The sequence below is a fragment of the Barbatula barbatula genome (genome assembly GCF_947034865.1).
Source record: "Barbatula barbatula genome assembly, chromosome: 5".
NCBI lineage: Eukaryota > Metazoa > Chordata > Actinopteri > Cypriniformes > Nemacheilidae > Barbatula > Barbatula barbatula.
This window is the reverse complement of record NC_136769.1, coordinates 5,396,354-5,419,196: the sequence shown is the minus strand read 5'-3', so window position 1 is coordinate 5,419,196 and position 22,843 is coordinate 5,396,354. Positions and strand designations below refer to the sequence as shown.

The 22,843-nt window shown below is 42.7% G+C and overlaps 5 protein-coding genes across 7 annotated transcripts; 3 read left to right on the top strand and 2 right to left on the bottom strand.

Moving 5' to 3' along the window:
- The first annotated feature begins 6,238 nt into the window (after positions 1–6,238).
- On the top strand, positions 6,239–7,487 carry LOC306894253 (myeloid-associated differentiation marker homolog). The gene has a single exon (XM_079456636.1). The coding sequence runs from the start codon at positions 6,423–6,425 to the stop codon at positions 7,269–7,271; it is 849 nt and encodes a 282-aa protein (XP_079312762.1). The 5' UTR covers positions 6,239–6,422; the 3' UTR covers positions 7,272–7,487.
- A 2,115-nt stretch (positions 7,488–9,602) lies between these two features.
- On the top strand, positions 9,603–10,946 carry LOC306894252 (myeloid-associated differentiation marker). The gene has a single exon (XM_079456635.1). It carries the CDS (start codon positions 9,842–9,844, stop codon positions 10,703–10,705), a length of 864 nt encoding a protein of 287 aa, XP_079312761.1. The 5' UTR covers positions 9,603–9,841; the 3' UTR covers positions 10,706–10,946.
- A 312-nt stretch (positions 10,947–11,258) lies between these two features.
- Positions 11,259–14,833, bottom strand: slc25a19 (solute carrier family 25 member 19). 2 transcript variants are annotated; one of them, XM_079456633.1, is made up of 7 exons: positions 14,635–14,833; positions 14,301–14,475; positions 13,213–13,368; positions 12,964–13,134; positions 12,687–12,861; positions 12,478–12,608; positions 11,259–12,342 (listed from the first exon to the last, which is right to left on the bottom strand). In XM_079456633.1, exons 2-7 carry the CDS (start codon positions 14,430–14,432, stop codon positions 12,163–12,165), a joined length of 945 nt encoding a protein of 314 aa, XP_079312759.1. In that variant the 5' UTR covers positions 14,433–14,475; positions 14,635–14,833; the 3' UTR covers positions 11,259–12,162. The 2 variants fall into 2 exon arrangements, with proteins under 2 accessions (XP_079312759.1, XP_079312760.1); XM_079456634.1 differs by having other exon boundaries at positions 14,301–14,447.
- A 394-nt stretch (positions 14,834–15,227) lies between these two features.
- jmjd8 (jumonji domain containing 8) lies at positions 15,228–17,451 on the top strand. 2 transcript variants are annotated; one of them, XM_079456632.1, is made up of 9 exons: positions 15,228–15,433; positions 15,527–15,616; positions 15,858–15,906; positions 15,999–16,095; positions 16,203–16,271; positions 16,371–16,490; positions 16,572–16,639; positions 16,823–16,957; positions 17,198–17,451. In XM_079456632.1, the coding sequence occupies exons 1-9, from the start codon at positions 15,336–15,338 to the stop codon at positions 17,276–17,278; spliced, it is 807 nt and encodes a 268-aa protein (XP_079312758.1). In that variant the 5' UTR covers positions 15,228–15,335; the 3' UTR covers positions 17,279–17,451. The 2 variants fall into 2 exon arrangements, with proteins under 2 accessions (XP_079312758.1, XP_079312757.1); XM_079456631.1 differs by having other exon boundaries at positions 15,234–15,433; positions 16,823–16,985.
- A 263-nt stretch (positions 17,452–17,714) lies between these two features.
- amdhd2 (amidohydrolase domain containing 2) lies at positions 17,715–21,693 on the bottom strand. Its single transcript, XM_079456630.1, has 12 exons — positions 21,603–21,693; positions 20,836–20,955; positions 20,564–20,700; positions 20,168–20,307; positions 19,901–19,955; positions 19,552–19,764; positions 19,365–19,453; positions 19,081–19,225; positions 18,820–18,927; positions 18,490–18,558; positions 18,302–18,403; positions 17,715–18,054 (listed from the first exon to the last, which is right to left on the bottom strand). Exons 2-12 carry the CDS (start codon positions 20,916–20,918, stop codon positions 17,981–17,983), a joined length of 1,215 nt encoding a protein of 404 aa, XP_079312756.1. The 5' UTR covers positions 20,919–20,955; positions 21,603–21,693; the 3' UTR covers positions 17,715–17,980.
- Between the last annotated feature and the right edge of the window lie 1,150 nt (positions 21,694–22,843).

Genomic DNA, 22,843 nt, shown 5'->3' with positions numbered 1-22,843 from the left:
CAGACCACCATCTCTCTTGGGCACTACAAAATACCGGCTGTAAAACCCGCTTTCCCGCTCGTACGGAGGGACACGCTCGATCGCTCCTTTCGCGAGCAGGCTGCAGATTTCCTGCCTCAACACAGGCGCGTTTTGCGCTGACGTAAGCGACGGGACCACACCGCTGAAGCGGGGAGGTCTGCGCCTGAACTGCAGGGCGTACCCGTGTTCTATCACGTTTAGTAGCCAAAGAGAGATGCCTGGAATGGCTTTCCACGCGTCCAGAAACAGACATAATGGCCGTATCTGATCGGGGGTTACCGTCAGCGGACCGTTTAGGGGAGCACGCTGGCCCAGCGAGGCTAAATGCACTGGCGGGAAAATAGCTCGCGCGTGAGAATCCAGCGGTCTCTCGCCCACGGGAGCGTCCGTGGACGAGGGAAGGCTGGTTATAGTTGTGACTAACTGCGGCTTCGCGCTGCACCGTGGCAGGGCAAGGGACGCAGTATTGTGTGGGTGAGGGGGAAAGAGGTCCTCTTGAGAACAGGTATGTGTTTTTATTGCATTCACACAAACAACATTGCAATAATCGCCCGCAATCGCGGGGGAAAACTGTTGCAAACAGCGGCGTTTGGGGGCCGCCGGCACGCTCACGGATTCTCTCCTCCTCTTCCCAGGTCCGTCAGGACGGCGGCTTGGCAGCCGAAATCGCTCCGCCGTTGTAGCGCGGACCTCTCGAGGCAGCACGTGACTCATGGCCTTGGCGCGCTTTTGCGCCTCATCAAAACGCTCTATTACCGACTCCACGACGTCACCAAAGAGGCCGGAGGGAGTGATCGGTGCGTTCAGAAGGGAATTACGATCAGCGTCCTGTAGATCCACCAACGTAAGCCACAGATGACGGTTGAGGACGACCATGAACCCCATAGACCTGCCGATAGCTTGTGCGGTGCGCTTTGTAGCCATCAGAGCGAAGTCGGTCGCCGCCCTCAGATCCTTCGTGGCGTCCGCCTCCAGTCTGCTGCTATCCAACGACGGAAGGTTCTTAGCCTGGAACACCTGCAGCGCCATAGAGTGCAAAGCGCAGGCGGCCTCGCCTGCGGCCGCGTAGGCTTTACCGGCAAGATGGGCGGTAAACCTGCACGGTTTCGAGGGCAGGCCTGGGTCCGAGCCCAACGAGGTGGTGGAAGGGCACAGATGAGCAGCGAGGGTCTCCTCGACGGGTGGCATGCGCACGTAACCGTGGGCTTCAGCCCCGACCACGTGGGCGAACATGGCCGGCGTAGCAGCGTGAACGCGCGCCGACCGAGGCGCAGACCAGGATTTCACCACGTGCTCGTGAACGTCTGGGAAAAACGGCGCTCTCCTCTTTGACGTGGTCCGGCGGCGGCTCGCCTTAAAGTACCAGGAGTCGAGCTTACTTTTTGCCGGCTCTTCAGGTGGATCCCAGGTGTGGTGGGACGTACTGTGGCGTCCCTAATTACACAAGGCTGTTGGGTTATCACGGGTCTAATTATGAACCATGCGAGACCGTATAAAAGGGGATCCTATTCACTGTTTGTGTGTGGTTGCCGTTTGTTGTGCGCCACTGCCCGGGGACTTCCCCCTTCTGGTTCCGCTGAGCTTTTGAGGCTAACTTGCTGCTGTGAGCTGTTGGCGGCTGCTACTCTCCCTTTACATGCCTCTCTTGTGGTCCCGTGTCTTGTGATGCTTGAGGTATGTGTGTTTGGCTCACGAGTAACATTAGCATATGCATGATCTGACGTAACCATTATTTGGTTTGTAGCTTTTGTACGCTGTCGTTGGCTGCCACTTTCGCTGTACATGCCCCTCCCACATTCCCGTGCTGTGTGAACGCATCAAGGTATGTATTGTTTGGCTAACTAGTTAGCACATAGATGCGTAGGTTTCACGTAATTATTATTTGGTTTTTAAGCTGTGACGATAGTTCGTTGCAGTGGGTTGTTGGCGGCTGCCACCATCCTCCTGTATATGCCTCTCCTGCGGTCCCGACGTGGCGATCTGATGGTATCCTTTGCGCGTGTGACTGGCTATAAAGTGGTTCCCGATACCGCGAGGCATATGGTTCAACTCTATCTGATGCTGCTGCTTTTTATACTTTGACGCTTCCTGTGACAATTTCTCGTCAGCGCGTGAGCGCTTGGAATGTCTCATGTGACATCGGTTCTCCAGCACTCCGTTTTATGATTGCTGAAATCCTTTAACTATTTCTTTAAGTTGTTTGTGACTTTGTTTTGTTGATTTTGTTATATTTATTTTCCAGTGCATGTAAGGATGTTTGCTTAACTTTATTTTACTTATTTTCTGAAGTGGTGTTTGTTTCTGCTTATTCTGTTTTGCTTTAAGGGTGCGGTGACTGTGGAGTGCACGTACACCCAGTTTGGATGCCAAACCCTGATTTCCATCATTCTAGTATTGTTTTATGATTTCTTCTTGGTTTATTAACGGAAATGCTTAGTGTTGATTTTTAAGTATGTGTTTGTGAGAACGTTACAACTGTGTGTCATTACAGGAGCCGAGGCTTCAGGGCAGGCCACTAATAGGCCCTAAGCGTGAGGTGGTGGAGGTTTTGTCACAGTGGTTTGCGTTCATGCTTGACCTTACTGGGGTGCGTGTGTGATACCTGTGTGCAGGGTGGTTTATCAAGTGATAAGGGCACCTAAGGAGGGTGGTGTAGTATACACGATTGCGCCTGTAGAGGACCTTACTAAGACCAGGAATGTGCACCGTTCACTGGTAAAGGCCCGGGTCTGTAAGGACACTGTAGCTGTGGACCTTGGTAGTCCCTTGCCTGACCCAGTGGTGGACACGTCCTCATTGGGTGAAGATGAGGGTGAGGTGGATCTGCTGGCTGTGGTACGGGAGCAGAATCGATCCGCTGTTCAACCAGAATCGATAGGGCTGGTACCGGAGACTGAACTGGGCCCACAGGAGGGGATAGACCCCACGGGACCAGTTCCTGTGATTGAGCCAGGACCACTGTGTCCGGAGGAAGGTATGGCCAGTACTCAGGGACCCCAGCCTGAAGGTCTACCCAGGGCTGATGAGGTTGTTTTGCGTAGGACGAGACGCATAACTGCGGGGCTTCATCCTAATCGACATCATCTTCCCCGTCCAATGGGTGGGGCCTCTCTTCAGCAAATACAAGGGATAACAGGCATTTTTAGGCCATGGGATTAAGTAGCCGTAATTTGGTTTTGGGACCGTCGGGGCGACGATCCGAGTGTGTGGGGTAGATTGTGGTGGGACGTACTGTGACGTCCCTAATTACACAAGGCTGTTGGGTTATCACGGGTCTAATTATGAACCATGCGAGACCGTATAAAAGGGGATCCTATTCACTGTTTGTGTGTGGTTGCCGTTTGTTGTGCGCCACTGCCCGGGGACTTCCCCCTTCTGGTTCCGCTGAGCTTTTGAGGCTAACTTGCTGCTGTGAGCTGTTGGCGGCTGCTACTCTCCCTTTACATGCCTCTCTTGTGGTCCCGTGTCTTGTGATGCTTGAGGTATGTGTGTTTGGCTCACGAGTAACATTAGCATATGCATGATCTGACGTAACCATTATTTGGTTTGTAGCTTTTGTACGCTGTCGTTGGCTGCCACTTTCGCTGTACATGCCCCTCCCACATTCCCGTGCTGTGTGAACGCATCAAGGTATGTATTGTTTGGCTAACTAGTTAGCACATAGATGCGTAGGTTTCACGTAATTATTATTTGGTTTTTAAGCTGTGACGATAGTTCGTTGCAGTGGGTTGTTGGCGGCTGCCACCATCCTCCTGTATATGCCTCTCCTGCGGTCCCGACGTGGCGATCTGATGGTATCCTTTGCGCGTGTGACTGGCTATAAAGTGGTTCCCGATACCGCGAGGCATATGGTTCAACTCTATCTGATGCTGCTGCTTTTTATACTTTGACGCTTCCTGTGACAATTTCTCGTCAGCGCGTGAGCGCTTGGAATGTCTCATGTGACATCGGTTCTCCAGCACTCCGTTTTATGATTGCTGAAATCCTTTAACTATTTCTTTAAGTTGTTTGTGACTTTGTTTTGTTGATTTTGTTATATTTATTTTCCAGTGCATGTAAGGATGTTTGCTTAACTTTATTTTACTTATTTTCTGAAGTGGTGTTTGTTTCTGCTTATTCTGTTTTGCTTTAAGGGTGCGGTGACTGTGGAGTGCACGTACACCCAGTTTGGATGCCAAACCCTGATTTCCATCATTCTAGTATTGTTTTATGATTTCTTCTTGGTTTATTAACGGAAATGCTTAGTGTTGATTTTTAAGTATGTGTTTGTGAGAACGTTACAACTGTGTGTCATTACAGGAGCCGAGGCTTCAGGGCAGGCCACTAATAGGCCCTAAGCGTGAGGTGGTGGAGGTTTTGTCACAGTGGTTTGCGTTCATGCTTGACCTTACTGGGGTGCGTGTGTGATACCTGTGTGCAGGGTGGTAAGAGTGATAATAGGAGCCGTGTGGGGACTTGCCATTTTTAGCCTCGGCTTCCCCCTTTAGGTTGGCCTTAGGGTCATGAAGGTGGGATGACGACCCAGTCTTTTAAAGTTGTCTCAAGATTGTTGCTCATTATTTAAAATAAAGCTTTTGTATTTTTGTATCCACGTCTCTGGCCCTCCTTTCGAAAACCACGTTCCTGTGTTCCTTGTAGGTGGTTTAATCCACTAGTATCAACATTTTCCCTGTTAACAGGGTGGCGTAGTCTAGCATATCTAGAGGTAGTTTTCTCCTCTTAAGGTCCCGCTACACAGGCAATGTCGAGCTCGCTTACGGCCTTCTCGAGAACCCTTACGAACTCCTCGTGGAGGTCCGGGGGGCTCTCTGGATCGGAACGATCCCGCTCCGATCCTGCCCAGTCCTCGTCCGAGACGGACATGGAGTCATCATCCTCCTCGCCGCCGAAAGAAACGGCGTCCGCGATGGAAGGTTGGGGACGAAAGTCCACATCGAGGACTGGGGAATGAGGTGACGGCAGAGGACGGGGGCCCGGAGCCGGGTCGTCGCCGCCACCTCGCGGGGTGGGTGGACTCACCAGCGGCTCGTTGGCGGCGGTGAGCCTCGACCCTATGAGTCCACGAGCGATGTTCCTAGGAGTCCTCAAGACACGCGCCGGCAGGTCCGCACAGTGCGCGCAATCAGACTCGCAGAATGCATCCTCCGCGTGAGCGAGGCCCAGGCAGGCAATGCAGTGCTCGTGAGTATCCTGCGGGCCAATGGTGCCCGCGCAAAGACGACAGAATGAAGCCATCGGATGCGGTGAAAGAAGTTCTAGTTGCGTCTTCAACGATGGCAGCGTGAAAAAGAAGATTCTGAGGATTGTCGTCACATGCACTGTAATTATACTGTCTAGACTCGTCAGTATTTGCATACTGTGCATGTCTTGCGACAATTGGCCAGTTTTTTACTGGCGTTATCCTATAGGACTTCAGGAAAAGTGAAAAAGAGGAGGAGTTTCATATGCGGTCTCCGCAATGTCGAAGTGACCGCTCTCGAAAGGGAACTGTGCAATTCCTCCCGCATGACTGAATCATTTTGAACAGACACATTATTATGCTTTAAATACTTCCTTTTTATATTGAATGCCTCTAGAAGATACCATCTAACATTCAAAAGATCAAGTACAAGCATCAGGTGATGCTGAATGCCGAATTTTTATTAATATGCCAAAGATTTAAATACACTGGTTACAAATAATAAGACCGGAGACGGATACATTTCCAAAAGTGAGAATGGAGCGGCGTGTCTGTGTAAATAAGTGTGGAAACGCTCTGTACACAAGGTCAAAGTCTTTCTAAAACAAACCAGCTTCTCTATTCGGAAGCTCATAGGTTTGCTTTTCTTCTGCAATATCCGAATGCACTTCCCACACACGAACACGTAGATGACATTGGGTAATGCGTAGGATAATTTGTTGCTAAATTATTGATTATGTATTATCCTTATAATCATAATAATTTTTCGCTCCATCCTTGTGTAGCCTTATTATTATACAAAAGAGTGTTACAGAATTTGGATGGAAGAATTAATCTCTCCAGTCACCTGTAGCATTCAGATCTTATTTACACAGGACCCACCCTGTGTCTTATCTTCTCTTTATTCATATGACTTCCACATTGACTGGACATTTACAAAACAGAACCCATTTGCTAAAGCTCTAGTTGATTAGACAATGAGTAATGGGAGGTTGTGGCCAAAATTCTTGCCCCTCCCTGGACTGCTTCCTTACTGGGTGCGTACAGTGTGTGCACACTAACCTAGAAAACCATACAGCAGTTGAAACCGAGACCAAAATACATTTTCACTGAGAGGGTAAGCAAGTATGAGAGATCTATCAAAGAGGAGACGGTAAACCGACAGCTGATAAACGTGTTCAGATCCAGTTGGAGCATCAATACCCGAGGGACAAAATTCATCATGGTTACCTTGAACACTCACTCGGTTACCGCACCTGTCGGAATTATCCGGCTTTTCGAATTCGTGCTGACCTGCATCACATTCAGTCTGGTGGCATCTCAGGGCCACATGAATTCTTCATACTGGGCCTGGTGTATGTTCACCTGGTGCTTCTGCTGTTTCATGACCCTCCTCATCATCATCCTGGAATTGACCAACCTCAACGCCAGGGTGCCCATCTCCTGGGAGGACTTCACTGCTGCATTTGCGATGCTGGCCACCTTAATGGTCCTGGCGGCCTCGGTCATCTACCCCAAGTTTTTTGTGTGCTCGGCATGCGGGCGTGGGATCGCGGCTACGGTGATCTCCTGTCTGTCCTTCATCCTGTACGCTGTGGAAGTGGGCCTAACCCGAGCGAAACCAGGGGAGATCAGCGGGTTCCTGTCCACTGTGCCAGGCTTGCTGAAGGTCCTGGAGGCGTTCGTCGCCTGCATCATCTTCATCTCTCTGGACTCGAGCCGTTACAGCAATTTTCCTGGGATGCAGTGGTGCGTGGCCGTCTATTCCATCTGCTTCATCATTTCTCTCCTCATCATCCTCCTGACCATCTGTAGGTTGTTGGCTCGATGCCCCTTTCCGTTTGAGAAGTTTCTGACGGGGTACAGCGTGCTGGCGGTTCTGATGTACATGACGGCGGTGGTCGTATGGCCGCTCTACAGCTTCCGGGACAATCCAAGACCTTCAAACTGCAATCCTTGCAGTTGGGACAACCTGGTCGTTGTGTCGTTCATGACCTGCGTAAATCTTATCGTCTACATTGTGGATACATTTTACTCAGTGCGTTTGGTCTTCTTTGTTTCACCTGCCTAGGAAAAGGTAAATCGGTCTATGGCAGCAGGCAAGAAGTAAAGTTTTTATATTTGTTGTTATAGTGAGGGTATGAATTGTTTTATAGAAGATTACATTACAAACTGAGAGTTATTTCATATCAGTGCATTTTGGGGGAAAAGTTGGTTAACCTTTGTCTTAAGAATGATTATACATGTCTGATATGCAATGTTGCCTTTGTGGTGAACTAATAAAGAATTATTTAAAAAAGAAGGTAGCAACACTTTTGTTAAAAGTCGCCATTTTGTAGCTGTGTTAATACAGATCTTTGACCTTATACCCATCTGAAGATATATAAATAATCATATAAATCCTTTCTTTCGAATAGAAGTGAAGTATGGGATGGTCACATCTTTATTTGAGTGTGTTGAGTGTTGACACAGCTACACTTTTTGAAAAGCATACGTCTGTGCTGTGAATACAATTACAATGACACAAAACAGTACATCAAGGGTCAACATCATTTAATGACTTTATCATAAGAAGAAATTTTACTCTAGAAATATAACATTGCAAAATTTTGACATGAACAAAACAGAAATTAGGAAAATATATAAATAGTTAAATATAGTATATAAAGACATTTCTTAAAACAGTAGCTAGCACATGTAGTCTCAGGCTCATTCGTCACGCCTACAGATCGTTGGCTAAACGTCTAATGCATAAAGCACATTCTTCTGGAAACATTTCAGAACGTTCGAATAACATGTCTAACATATCCCAAGACAGAAAGCATTCAGACACCAGTCCGATTCAAAGATATGCTTTTGTTCCAGTAATTTACACATTCATATATAATGTAGGCCTATGTACATGCTGTACCTACATCAATAATGTTTTGCTAAAGGGAGAGAGTGTATGATCAAGACAGAAAGACTGTACTGTACAATATTTTAACTATGAGCAGCGTGCAGCCGAAGAAGTTTAACAAGAGAAAATTATTTATGATTTATCTGCTATAATATATCAGCTATCGGCCAATAACATAAAAATAACCGATACCAATATTGCCGATAATTTATCGTGCATACCAATAAAAAGTATGCGCGGTTCACAGCATTAAAGTTATAATCATTTTGACTGCTGATAAATTACAGACTTTCAGTGTGAAGGTCTGGCAACGCGAGACTAACACATGTGTGGCCCAATCTTTTAATATCTTTATATTGACTGGGTAAGACCATGTAAGAATTTTTTATCGTAATGAAATTAATGATTGAAATCAAACTTTCACATCAGCTTCCGATATATCCCAATATACATAATATACAGGAATCAGGCCTAGGCATTGTTTACTAATTTTGTTTCATCCTCCAATACACCAGATTAGCCTATACACAAGACTTAAGTCTCTATAGAATAATAAGGTTCTAAAAATAAAATACGTGGGCACTGTTTTAAACCTAATGTTTATCCACAGTCCCCTGGCAGGTCACCATTAACAACCTCTCACAGAAACAATTCATGCTTCAACATGATTCTGTGTAGTTGAATTAAAACCAAATGTGATTAATGATTAATGATCAACACTTAAACAGTGACGACACACAGAAAGTATCCACCCTTATCTTTTTAGAGATAAATATCTTGCATTTACATTTTATTGTAACCCTGGTTCGCTTATTGGCTGATGTAAAAACAATCTAAATACAATGTTACCTTCAAGCATTTTTATCTTTATGAGGCCATTTTTAAAACCATGCAAAAATACACAACATGTGGGTTCTAATGAGTTGGACATTGGAAAGGCATTTTTCAATACCAATAAAATAATACCAACCACAAAACTAAACTGACAGGTCACTTTTGTGTCTGTAGAGATTAAGGTTGTAAAGATATATGACATGATATATTGTCATACAAAAACTATTAAAATATGTGTTGTAAGGCTATTATTTTTGTATAATATGACGTCTGTTTAATCCTTTTGGTTGAGTTGCAAGCTCATGATCTGAGTCAACATATAAAATGTTTTTTTTAATTGTATTAGGAAGTTAATTCTTTAACAAGCCAAAAATGACATAAGTATATTAACATCAGACCATGAACCGCGTATCGGATCTTAGTTACACCCATAGAGACACTAGACCAACAACTGAAAAAATACAACAAACAAAGAACCACTGACCTAAATATATGGGGCATTCTTTTTATTGAACTCATCCCTCATGGTTAATATCTGAGCCTGGGTGAAAACTAAAGCTCATACAGGTGAAGATAGGGGACTTTAGGCCAGGGTTAAGGTTTGGAATCAGCTCATAAAACACACCAGAAACCAATAAGATCTCTGAGCAGGGTCGTAAAACTGATAAGAACAGAACGGCTCAAATGATGGTTTCTAAGTACCACATCAGAGGAAACTTAGGACACTACAAGGAGGAACTCGGTTTAGGGCTTCGCTTTTCGGGTTGGACATATGGGTTTGTTAACATGGATGACAGAACAATGAGACGCAACAATGACACTCCAAAAACAAAAGTAATGCTATTTGAAGAGGTTGAAAACGTTGCGTAAATACTGCAGGAATTTTGGGAATATCAGCTGTGGTTACAATGGTGCATTTGGATTTCAAAGCGCTGATTTCACCAGTCGGCATCGTGCGGATGGCAGAGTTTGTCCTGACATGCACCTGCTTCGCATTGGTGGCGTCTGCAGGCTTCCCAAACTTCGGCCGGTCCCACTGGTCCTGGTGCATGTTCTGCTGGTGCTTCTGTTGCTTCATGACGCTCCTCATCCACATTCTGGAGTTCACGAACCTGAACACCAAAGTACCCATCTCGTGGGAGGACTTCACTACGGCTTTCGCCATGTTGGCGACACTCATGATGGTCACGGCATCAATCATCTACCCGACGTTCTTCGCCTGCTCCTCTTGCGCCAGGCAGATCGCGGCATCGGTGGTCTCCTGGTTGTGTTTTGTTCTGTACGCGGTCGAGGTCTGGTTGGTCCGCAAAAGACCAGGTGAGATCAGTGGTTTTCTCAGCACCGTTCCAGGTCTCCTCAAGATTCTCGAGACCTTCGTGGCGTGCATCATATTCACCTCTCTGGACCCCGTGGAGTACAGGACGTTTCCGGGACTTCAGTGGTGCGTGGCCGTCTACTCCATCTGTTTCGTTTTCTCATTGCTCATCATTCTCCTGACCATTGCCAGGCTGTTACTTGTCTTCCCGTTTTTCTTCGACGTGCTGGTCACTGTCTGTAATGCACTGGCTGCTGTTATGTACGCTACTGCTATTGTTATCTGGCCGCTGTATGTGTTCAAACAAAACCCCCGTCCTGTTCAATGTAACCACTGCGCGTGGGATGACCTGGTCGTGGTGACGTTTATGACTTTCATCAACCTGTTGGTGTACATCACAGACACGGCGTATTCTGTTAAACTGGTGTTCTTTAGCCATCCCGAGCAGGGAGAATAAGAATTTCATCTTTGGTATCAGAAAAAAAGATTAACAATCCACTTTATGTAATGGTGCACATATACCTAAAAGAACATGTTGTTCCTTTACTTATAGGAAGTCATACTATCCATAGCAGAATACCTAGTGAATATTTATTCATAATCAAAAACGCTTTGCGAGTTAATTATTAAACCATTATATACGGTATAAGGTATCAGTTTATATCACACTGCAATAAAATATAACTTTGTTTCTGTTATCGAGTTTGCACTAGGTTGTTCAATGATTTTGAGTGTGAAGAAAGGCTTTGATAATTCAAAATTTGTTTCAAGGTTAAATAGACTGATTTAACAGGCTAGTTCACCCCGAGGAACTCAAACAGAGATATTTTGAGAAATGTCCCAGCGGTTTTGTACAATGCAAGTCAATGGGGCCAATGTTGTGGGTTACCGACATTCTTTAAAATCATAAAATCTTTTGCTATGCAGAACAAAAAGAAAGTCTGAAATGTGAGTAAATTATTAAAATGTTTAGATGAACTTGCCCATAACAATACACTTACTTAAACATTGTGTTAAGTATCAATGTGTTTTATTTTGACAATATTTTAAACCACATTAGCATGTGCAGAAAATAAATTACCATACATTAAGGTTGCCAAATATTTTGTGAATGCGTCGCTGTTCAAAAGCCTTGGGGAAAAGCACAACAAATGTCACAATAAAATACTTTTATTAGAAAAATAGCTTCTTATTGTCCTATGTCACACAATATTTCCTCCTGAAATGTCACAAGATTAATATGCGTGATACATTTAAACAGGAGTACACTGGTAAAGTGAAGAGTTAAATTGCAAAAACAGATAACTCAAAAATCATGTTTTATTGTGCATTACGATTAATATAAATGAATATAAAGTTGTTTTGATTGTGTAATAAACTAAACGAATGTAGATTGTTAAAACGGAGTTATCTATTTTTGCAATTATACTATTGTACATCCAGCGAACTTGTATTTAATAATATCAGAGAAGAAATAAATAACCATGCCATAAATATTGACCTACAGTAACATAACATGCCACCATTTCCATCCTGTCCCATAAAACCAGCTCAAATCTAAAGATGTTAACGCCATAACATTCACAAAGCATTAAATGTATAGGCTGTACTGTGTATATTGCTTAAAGTTATGACATGTAAAACATAACACACCCTGATACAGAGGACAACATTTCACAAAACCAACACACACAGCAATGACAACAAAACATAAAAACTCTAAGTATGTGTAGTGACTTCAAAGTCTCCGGAGGTAGAGTTCATTCATACTGTGAACAAAGAACATTTCATGCACAATCAATCCTCTTGGTGTGATAAAAAGCCTTCTGAGAACCGCCCTGTCCCACATCAGCTCTCTGTATAAATGAGTCATCCTGTCATAAACCTCTGACCTTCAAATCATCCTCTCGCTGCTCAATGGCTCCCCTTGAGGCTGCTTAAGGCATTGACAAAGAACTCATAACAGAAGAAAGTGAAGCCTGTGGACATAGCGGCCTTCAAAAGACTGGGCGAGAGGCCTTTAAAGAATCCACGCGGCCCTTCGTCTCTGGCTATCGTCACCATACAGTCTACAAATCCGTGGTACGTCCGTACCTTCAGAGAACAAAAAGGATGAAAGTTTTTTAAATAATATGTTAACTACTTTAAATCAACCTTTCTGATACATTTGTCAAATGACTGCTCAGATATTATAGACACAATAGTCATGATTTATGTGAGGTTAGTTACCTGGCCAAACTGCATCCTGGCCTTTTCAAACCCGCCCACTTGAAGTCTCTTCTTAAACAGGTCGAACGGATACGTGAGAGTTTTACTGATAACTCCAGCAAAACTACCGCTGATGAGACTGTGTAAACTTCCTTAAAACAGACAAAAAAGCAACATTAACATTGCCAGATTTGATCTTCAGCCTCATAGACAGAGGCAGTAAGACTCACCATTAGATTTGCTGTCATGTAGCTTTAGCCGCTTCTTTAAGACGTTATAAAAGAAGAACTGCATGCCTGCGTATGGATACACTGCCACTAGAGTGGGTGCGAGACCCCGGTAGAAGGCCAGGGGTCCCTCTGTGCGATACATTGTGACCACGGCGTGTATGATGTTATGATACAGCTGAAATGCGAAAATGAAATGCAACATTCATTGAAAAGAGATGAGCACATGAGAAGTGTTTTGTAATGCATAGAATCACATGGCTGAGGTTTGACCCCTGACCTTAGGTTCGCCTTGAGCTGCGAAGCGCGTGCGGAGGGTGTCGAGCGGCTGGCAGGCCACTGTGGCGGAACACGCAGCCAGACCACCGCAGATGAAATGAACTCCCGATGTCTGGCTGTTATAGGACGTCTTCTTATGGACCAGCTCAGTCAGGCCCTCAAAACTCGCAAACTATGGCAAAATAGACACTTAGCTAAATAGTGTGACTTGGTGTTCAAATGTGCGAAAAGATAATACTCCGCTTTTAACCTGAACTGCCCCATAGCACACAGACAGCAGTTGCGCAGGAATGTGACCTTTCCAGAAAGCAGGAAGTCCCTCTTCTGTGAGGATACAGCGGGTGGCCTGCCATAAGCCCCGGTACTTCCCCTGAGGATTGCGAGAGGACACCTGCTCGATCTGCAACTGTGGGACCAAAATGCACCGAAACAAAGACGGTCCTGTTATCCCAGAGTTTTTAATGGCATGGCTTTTTGTGGTTTTGAGTCTGAATCTAACAAAATGATTTCAATTCAACCGTATATCTATAGCGCTATCACAATTTAGCATTGAAGTAAAGCAGCTATACAGAAAATATTAATACAGATTGAGCAGGAAGTTATGAAGCATATATAATACACAGAATGCATAAGTGAATCCAATTTTTTATAAGAGCTATATTTGCTACTAACTGTAAAATATAATTTCTTTATGCGAAAAGAAAGAACTGTCTGTAAGATTGTAATGAATTTCTAAACAGAAAGATGACCACCGCGCTGCCACCTTAAGAAAAAGCACATCCTGTTAGTTGCTATGGCAGAAAACACAAACACCCGACTGCAAAATTCAAGCACGGATGAGCCATCAGCATAAAGCTAATCAGTTTTTTTTTCAACTGAGCATGCTCAGTACATCTGAGGATTTGGGAGTGGTACAGAATTCCACACGAAATGTGACTCATTCTCTAGGCATGATGGAGCTTGTATAACTAACTAGTCAGACAAAAGGCCTATTGAGTAGGCTACACTCTAAACAAAAACACTTTCACACTTATCGTATCAACATTTGTTCAAACAGTTTTTGTATCAGAAAAACTCAAACATTTGGATACAACTGACTGAATAAAACAAAATAAAGTCTAGTGGCTTCCTGTAAAAATACAAATATGAATCATCGTGTTTTCCATTTAAACCAAAACATCTGTTCTATTGGTTTCCATCCACCAGACAAAATTGCACCAATCGAACCCAACAAATGACTAGTAGTGATCCAATTCAAACCAATACAACAGCCATTACCACCATGAAACCCAGATCTGTGATGTTTCTATTGTTGTGGGTAAGTTAGATACCACCCACCTGAAATCTGATTTTGATGACATCCAAAGGGCTAATGAGGGCTCGGGTGACCATGCCCGCCGCTGACCCGGCCAGAGCCGCTTCCTCTGGGGTGAGAGACGCAAGGGGGGAGTTTGGATCATACCCCACCATCCTTGATCACACCACCTGCAGGTGTCAGAACCACAGCCACAACCTGCATTGAGGTGAGAGGAACATTTACATAAGTGTGAGCGTAAACTCAACCTGACTGAGCTGCCCATGTAGACAACATCTTTGGTTAGGAGACACAGTTTGCACACACTGGCCTTAACCACTAAACCTTAAAAACACAAACGTGTAAACACAAACTGACCTTTTCGAGATCTTCTTTAGTGTGCACGGTGTTCCTCTGTAAAATTCGCCTGTTATGACATTCACTTATGAATCCATAGCTGCGGTATGATTTTAGAGGACACCTCATGCTCCCTTCATAGTGAGGGAAGACCAGCACCCATTGCGGTACGCCTGTGTTTACTGTCCGTGTCTGGCTTCACGCTGATCGCATTAGTTCCGGTGTTCAGTCGTCACGTGACTTATTTATACTTTTAAGCGTAATTTGACGTTTCTTCATCATTTTTATATTATTGTTTTAATTTATGATACACATATTACATATGCAGCTAATTCTATTTTTCTCAAAAGCAAACTTCTAAATCCTTCTGTATCATCCATTATTCTATTTTTATTGTTTGAGTATTTCTACATTTAGCATGTTCTTCATTATTTTGTACAACTCTATTTTAGATATCGTTGTTTTTATATTATGCATACATTATATTTATTATTTATTATTTCGTATTTCTATACTTTACTTCTAAACCCAAAAAGAAAGTGACTTTATGATGAGCCCCGAAACTCCGCCCACATACCGGTGTGGATTCCAATGATTGGTCATTGGTCCGCTCATACCCGGAAGTGAAGAGAGTACGTTTTTGATAGCGGTGATATGGTACAGTGGTTGTCATGCGTGTGTTGAGATGATTTGGGATGATTTGGGATTAGGATTCATACAGTATGGTTCATTCTCTCAGGGTTTTGTTAGTTCTGCTGTTAATTCAGCTACAGTCTTCATTTGAGAGCACGAATGGCTCCAGTGTAGATGATGGTGGATGGTGAGAGATTCTGTTCTCGTATTTTCTGGGACACTACAGAGTGTTAAAAACAAAGAAACCTTATCGCTAAAGTTGGTGTTGCTTTGTCTATAGGGGCATGGAATCCAGTATGGGTGATGAAGGCGAATGCAACATTGAGATCAGAGATGTGAACTTCATAACCTACACTGAGTTTATTAAAGAGTAAGATCATCACACAAACACACTTGTAGTGTATTTCAAACAGTGGCCCCCAAAATATTTGGACTTCGTTCAGTTAAATGTACAAATGTTCTTGCAATAAAACAAACTGTCGAAACAAGTGGCTTCTGCAAAGAAAATAATATGTATAATATAATGTATTTTGAATGAAAATGTATTTTGACATTTCTTTTAAATGATCTGATAGCTTAAGGAGTTCTATAGGTGTTGTTTTGTTTCACAGGTATGCCTACACAAAGCCAGTGATACTCCGAGGACTCGCAGATAATAGCGTAAGAAATTTAGATGTGTGCTTATTGTCGTATAGCTAAAACCTGTTGTATTTATGAATACTTTAATAGCTTGTTGTAATTGGTTTTATTAGAATTTCCGTTTCCTGTGTTCCAAATCCAATCTGCTGAAAGAATACGGACAGAAAACAGTCCGTCTCAGCACAGCAAATACACACTCGTACAATAAAGGTAAAACCTATTTGAACAGACGTTACATCTATCTTTAATATCGATTAGACCAGATAACGCGAATTCCTATGTCACATGACTTAGGTTTTTGTTTATATATTTAACAGTGGATGTGCTGTTTGAAGAATTCGTGAAGTTTCTGTTGACCCCTCAGTCTGAAGATGTTCTTGGCAGTGGTCAGTTTCCATCACACAAAACACACTAAATCAACTTATTGTTCAAGCCCCCCCATCTTCCACGATGTGTGATTCTTATCGATGTGTGTTTTACTACAGATACGCTGTATTTCTTTGGGGACAATAACTTCACAGAGTGGCATTCTTTGTTTGAAGAATACAAAGCTCCACCTTACGGTCTACCACACATGAGCCCTGCGTATAGCTTTGGGATTGCTGGTATGTGCACCCACACTTTTGCCAATCTATGTCTTGATTTAGGTTTTGGACTTCTTTAAAAACAAATAACCTCCGCTACAGGACCAGGTACCGGCGTCCCGTTTCATTGGCACGGGGCCGGCTACTCTGAAGTTATATATGGCAGGAAGGTGCGTGATGTTTATTTCTCATAGCTAATACACTGATGCGAAATCGTAGATGGATTGGTTCTATTTGTACTCTTCAAAAGTGAATTTATTTACTCCGAGGCTTATAAATGTGCATTGTGGTTGATTGTTTTAACAGTGAACGTGCCAAATCAGCCGACTGATGATAATGTGTGTTTGTTTCAGCGTTGGTTCCTGTACCCCCCTGACCTGGCACCAGAGTTCCAACCCAACCACACCACTTTGTCATGGGTCTCTCTTTCATATCCAAATCTGGAGCTCCATCAGATGCCAGTGGAGTGCACCATACGACCCGGAGAGGTGATGTTTACAAGTCTGCTTTTATTTGGTTAGTCAGTTTGAAGGTTTCTGGGTCAGTCGCACCAAACCTGTCATGAATTGTCATACTTTATCATTCTCAATATTGTACAAAAAGGCCTTATATCCTTCAAGCAAAAACAATATAGTATTTATTTATACACACATTCTTATTATATTTCCATGTTTGAAGTACACAAATTATTAAAAACTAAATAAAATTAAACCGTTTTTTCTTTGTAGGTGCTGTATTTTCCAGATCGCTGGTGGCATGCAACACTAAACCTGGACACCAGCGTCTTTATTTCAACTTTCCTGGGTTGAAGTGATGACACACACACCATCAGTTTTTACTTGAAGGACCAATCAGAACATTCCTCCACCTCATACGGACCAATGCAATGACTCCAAGCTTGATCTTTTTTTTCCATTAATGAACAATTTAATAAGAACATGGGATCATTTTTACAAATAAATGAGAGTTTTAAAAACATGAACATTTAGTTTTTTTGTGTGTGGTTTAAAAAGAAGCTCTGCTTGGTTCAGTAAATTCGATTTTTGTTTCAGATTGTACTGTATAGCAGGGGTCTCCAACCCTTTTTCATTTGTGAGCTACTTTTTAAAATGAATGTGGCTGAGAGCTCCCTATTTTGTACAATACTGTTAATGTTAAAAAGAGCGACGTGTTGGAGACCCCTGCTGTTTAGCATACAAACTACAATTAACATCTTCCTCTGTCAAAGACAACAAAACAACAACTTGGTATTAAAGGATTATTTTTATTGAATTTAAAAGTAACTATGAATGTTGACAAGTAAAAACAGGATCATCATTATCGTCATTATATTTCATCATTGAAATAACTGGACCCATGTAGTTTAACAGTTGAACGGGTTAGATTTGTCACCAACATCCTGAGCAGCTACATGACCATAAAGTGTCATAACAGTGCCTGTATGAATGTCGATTTTTCATGCAAGGACGCAAAACTTGCAAATCGTGAAAAATAAATGATCTCGGATGATGTCACTTCCTCCAGACCTGCTGTCCAGCAATGTAGGTTTCTCTGACTGTCAGCGTGTCATCGAGCACAACAAAATCTATAAAACAACACAGCACAGACACTTCTGATATTTTAGACCATTATTGTCAAGGACAAATAGTTTATTTGATCTCTCCTAAGGATGTTTAACTTCAAAGGTCATGATATGACGCGACGAGACATTTGCCTCAAATAAGAATGTCACCAAACCATCCTTTAATCGGTTGTGATGATGTAATTACTTCCAGCAGCAACTAGAGGAAGCCATGGAACTACAAAAAAACGATATAAAAATATGACCATACCTGCATCTGTGCCATACTCCAGCGTTCCCTTCCTGTGACTCATGCCCAGCAGCTGAGCGGGATGCAGAGATGCAGCTTCTAATGCGGCTTCTACAGTACAGCCTATACACACACGTACAGAAGAAAAACCTCTACAATGCAATCCTGACCAAAATTATAAGATCAAGACCCCACAAAGACACACCAACCTGATGCCTCTCTGAAGTGTCTAACACACATGTCCATCGTGGCAATACTGCCACTCAGAGTTGTGGTGCCTGAAATAAACATCCCAAATCTGTTTTCAATAACAGTAACATACCCATCAAACTAATCGCAATAAATCTCAGTTTTTATTTATTTTGACAGTCTTATAACTCTCCATTAAGCCAGAAAAATGGAGAGAGTTTTCTCAACATAACATTGAGCTTAATTCAGAAAACTCATACTGTATTTCCAATCTGCATTTCCAACCACTCAGTGTTATATCACAGTTGTTTGTTTTATATTGTGCAGAGCGAAAGTTTATTTTCACAAACCTGCCACATATGCATGAAGGCCCTGGATGTCAATCTGCTGTTGGCCCAGTGTGTGTCGACCGGGTGGCAGACCCATCGCTGTCACGGCATCTGTGACCAACACTAAACCTTCAAAACGCACATGCATATTGTATATTATATTATACCCTAGTCTGTTTGAATACTCGATTCTGATTGGCTGAAAGGTGTGCATTGTTTAATGCACAGGTAGTTCCAGTCAGTTTGATCAATGTTTGAAATGAACTGTGTGGAATGTAATACCTGCGGGATGAGCTCTGTGGGCGATACGCAGGGCAGCAGGGTGTGTGTGTATCCCGTCTGCGATCATACCGTAGTAAACCGTCTGGCTGGGCGGTATGCGGTCACTTGTGAGCAATCCCACAATGCCCGGGTCTCGGTGATGAAACTTTAAGAGCACAAACCGATAAGGATGTGGCTATCATGCTTGTTTAATGAAAATTAATAAAGCGACAATATAAAAACCATTGGATCTATGAGATGTCCTAGATCCAATGTATATTCAAAGCTGTGTGTGTGATACTAACAGGCAACATGGCATTAAATAAATGTGTAATGAACGAGGCTCCGTTCTGCACGGCCTCTTCAGCCTGAGAGAGATCAGCCATAGAATGACCTGCACAGAGAAACACACCATTTTACATAAACACACTCATCCTGCGTGTTTTCAAGTGATCTTTCTGAGAAATCCGAGGCTCTCTGTGTCCTACGTACCCACTGACACGGTTATGCCCCTTCCTGCCAGTTCACGGATTGCTGCTCCACTATTGGCCAATTCTGGGGCAAGTGTTACCATAGCGACATTCTCCAGGTGCCCATACGTCTCCATGAGGTCAGCCACACCCCCCGCTTTAAAATTGCGGAGGAACTGAGTAGGATGGGCGCCTTTCTTCTCTTCGCTGATGAACGGCCCCTCCAGGTGAAGACCTGACACAAATAGAGCAAACTGAGATAAGGAGATAGGACAACCAAAGCTGTACCCAGTACAGACACGGAGGGGGACGCGTTCCCCCAAAAATTAGATTGACAGTCAACCAGTAAGCGATGTTAAACGTTAAGTTACCTAAAACTCCTGCCCCTCCAGGTCCACCATCCTGAACTCTGATCTCTGGGATGACCTGAGGAGAAAAGGCCAGTTGGAGACATCACTAGTGCAGTCGACCAATCATCTCACAAAGGTGTACGGGGCATTTCATTGAATTTTGTATTATCTGGCTATTTATTGCACATTTTTAAACTTAATTCCAAATTTCGAACCCCACTTATAATAAACCATAAAGGGATTTAATTCAGAGGTGAATCAAGGACACTGATGGTTCGTGGACTGTACCTTGTGATATATGACTGGTGGAGATGTGACGAGGGTGGGGCAGAACGAGGTCACGCCATGTTCTAGAATCTTTTTGGCCACCAAAGCCACGCCCCCTCGGATGTCATCACTGGCCTGGGAGAAGTCAATGCCATATCCACCTATGAATACAGTCGTGTTCAGCGTGATGTCTGTTTAAACTATTTTCCAAGATGGCTAGTTTATATGAATTCCCCCACAAGTGCACTAAAGTGAATGAATGAGATCGTACAAAATCATATGAACTGGCCCATTCGTACAATAGTTATGTGTTGCCGTGAGATTGGGTTACACATTTTTTTTAAAAAGACGTCATCATAGATCAGTCCAAACACAAAAAAGGTTTACTGTTTCTATGTATGTGTGTGTAAAGTTTACCATTTAACTGAACATCTATGAACCCCGGTGCAATGATTTTATTCCCACAGTCAACTTTGTGATCCGCAAAACCTTCTTCATCAAAGAACAGCTTCTCAGGGTTTAAAATCTTGCCCCCCCGAACCCACAGGTCTTCCCTGAAAGCACACACACACACACACACACACAAAACTGTGTATACGCTCTGTATAGTCTTGAAATACAAAACCGGATATAGACTTCATATGCTAAGACACTTCAAAATAAATGCAGAGAATCAGGTGATATGTTACCTTTGCAGTCTGTGATCTTTTAGAATCCTACAGTTTACAAACTGGGTGATCGGGGCATCAGACACACTCTTATTGGATGGCATGTCGCCCGAAATTAACACCCCAACACCTTAGCACACCCTATGGAGAGAAATAAAAAAAATCAGTCTATCACTGTTTCACACATTTTCTTTTATTCATTGGGCATCCTGAAACCGCACAGACCTATGTGTATTACTAAGACGTACGTATAAAGAAATGTTATACCATGTTACTACAAGATGAGTCCCTAAAATATGATTATATATTAAACGTATGATTATGGATTTTACAGTTCATTTGAGAATTACTGCGTTTTACAGTACTTCCTCCGAAAGCATTGGTTTTGTGAAAAGTGCCATAGCCTACAGATTTGATCCAACCTCACTAAAACACAAATACGACTCATTGGCACTTTGAACCCATAGACTTTTTATCACTCTATTTACGATACAGATTTAACTTTGAACTGTCAAACAATATTTCCTATTCATAAATGTCCACCTCTATAACAGGAAAATCGATTCCCTCAACTTTTTCATTACAATGTTAATGCATTTTGATTCATAATTATAAATGACTATAAAAAACAAGCCTTGATTTAGATCACACTGTTACAATGTTGCAGAAGACGGAAAATACACAAAACAAACGGAGAGGCATCACCGGACCGGTGGATCAAATCTGATCCTTTGACACAAGATCGGATCGTTCATCAGACTATCGGCTGTCGTTTCACACACACTTACCGTTAATTCACATACTACTCGATCCCGCGAGTCTCTGTTCGGTAGGAAATAACACCAGCGAGTGTCACGCGGACCGTCAGCTGACGAGGGGGCGTGGCCAACGCGAAAGCGCTGTAAAACGTGTTTGAAACAACGGCGCGAGGGTAGTGTTGATGTTTATTCCTGTAAATATTAATTAGATTGAACGCGTCATGATAAATTATTGTTACTTTCTTATAAAGTGGTCAAGTTGATTTTAATTTTCTTTTATAATGAATCTTGTAAGGGGCAACTGGGTGAGTTTTGCACTCCATGGGCATGACGTTATCAGGCTTTGACCAATGCTAGTTAAACTGTCTAAAATTACGTTATTACGTCATTATTTTAAGTTAATAATATAAGGTTTAATTAATAGCTGTTAATTTTTTATTAAGAAACTGGTTTGGCTGTATTTGTGAGGCAAGACGTCCGAGTTCATATTTAAAATTCACACAATAATGAACATTCTGTCTAGTTAGTCCAAATTTGTATATATTTCGTTGTTTGGTTGATCACAGAAATATATTTGGACGACTGCTTGTAACCGAACAGTTCTTGGACCCCATTGACTACCCGTAAAAATGACAATGGAAAAGGGCCCCAGAACTGTTTGCTGTCCTACATTCTTCAAAATATCTTCTTTTGTGTTTAACAGAACAAATAATTATAAAGTAATTTTTCATATTATGTTAGTCAAGGGGGCCAAGAACTGTTTGGTTATAACCATTCTTCCAAATATCTTTCTTCGTGAGGAATTTATTGCAGAATTTTTATGGTGGTCCCCACAATATAAAAAGCTGTATACATTTCCTTAGAAAATACTTGATTTAAAATCAGTCTATGAAATGACCTCACCAATATAGTGTGTATTACACACTTATCAAGTTTAAGGACAGTCTGTGTTTACTGTATCCCCCAATGTGTGTAATTTAGCTAAACAATGCTTTCCGCACTGACTAATGTTAAAGGACAGATTTGAGTTGCCGGCTTTACCCTCAGTTACAAACCACTCACACCTGCGTCACAACTGTTGAGAACAACCCTTTAGGGAGAAACACACACGTTAATGTATCTGGAACCTTTGCATTTCTGTCAGACAGCATAGTTCTCACGTTTACAACATCACACATTACAGGAAACGAGAGAACAAACTCTCTTCAAGCTGCCATAACACGCAGTTTCTGACAATCTCTTATTAATCTCGAGTACCTATGGATTAGTAC

Excerpts from the sequence above, each read along its gene's own strand:
- LOC306894253 (XM_079456636.1), top strand. The coding sequence starts at position 6,423 with ATGGTTACCTTGAACACTCACTCGGTTACCGCACCTGTCGGAATTATC.
- LOC306894252 (XM_079456635.1), top strand. The coding sequence starts at position 9,842 with ATGGTGCATTTGGATTTCAAAGCGCTGATTTCACCAGTCGGCATCGTG.
- slc25a19 (XM_079456633.1), bottom strand. The coding sequence starts at position 14,432 with ATGGTGGGGTATGATCCAAACTCCCCCCTTGCGTCTCTCACCCCAGAG. Across the intron at positions 13,135-13,212 it reads TGTGCTATGGGGCAGTTCAG|TTTGCGAGTTTTGAGGGCCT; the intron begins GTTAAAAGCGGA and ends ATTTTGCCATAG. Across the intron at positions 12,862-12,963 it reads CAGCTCAAGGCGAACCTAAG|CTGTATCATAACATCATACA; the intron begins GTCAGGGGTCAA and ends TTCGCATTTCAG.
- jmjd8 (XM_079456631.1), top strand. The coding sequence starts at position 15,336 with ATGGTTCATTCTCTCAGGGTTTTGTTAGTTCTGCTGTTAATTCAGCTA. Across the intron at positions 15,434-15,526 it reads AGTGTAGATGATGGTGGATG|GGGCATGGAATCCAGTATGG; the intron begins GTGAGAGATTCT and ends CTTTGTCTATAG. Across the intron at positions 16,986-17,197 it reads TACAAGTCTGCTTTTATTTG|GTGCTGTATTTTCCAGATCG; the intron begins GTTAGTCAGTTT and ends TTTTCTTTGTAG.
- amdhd2 (XM_079456630.1), bottom strand. The coding sequence starts at position 20,918 with ATGCCATCCAATAAGAGTGTGTCTGATGCCCCGATCACCCAGTTTGTA. Across the intron at positions 20,308-20,563 it reads CATAGATGTTCAGTTAAATG|GTGGATATGGCATTGACTTC; the intron begins GTAAACTTTACA and ends CTGTATTCATAG. Across the intron at positions 19,454-19,551 it reads GGGCATAACCGTGTCAGTGG|GTCATTCTATGGCTGATCTC; the intron begins GTACGTAGGACA and ends TTCTCTGTGCAG.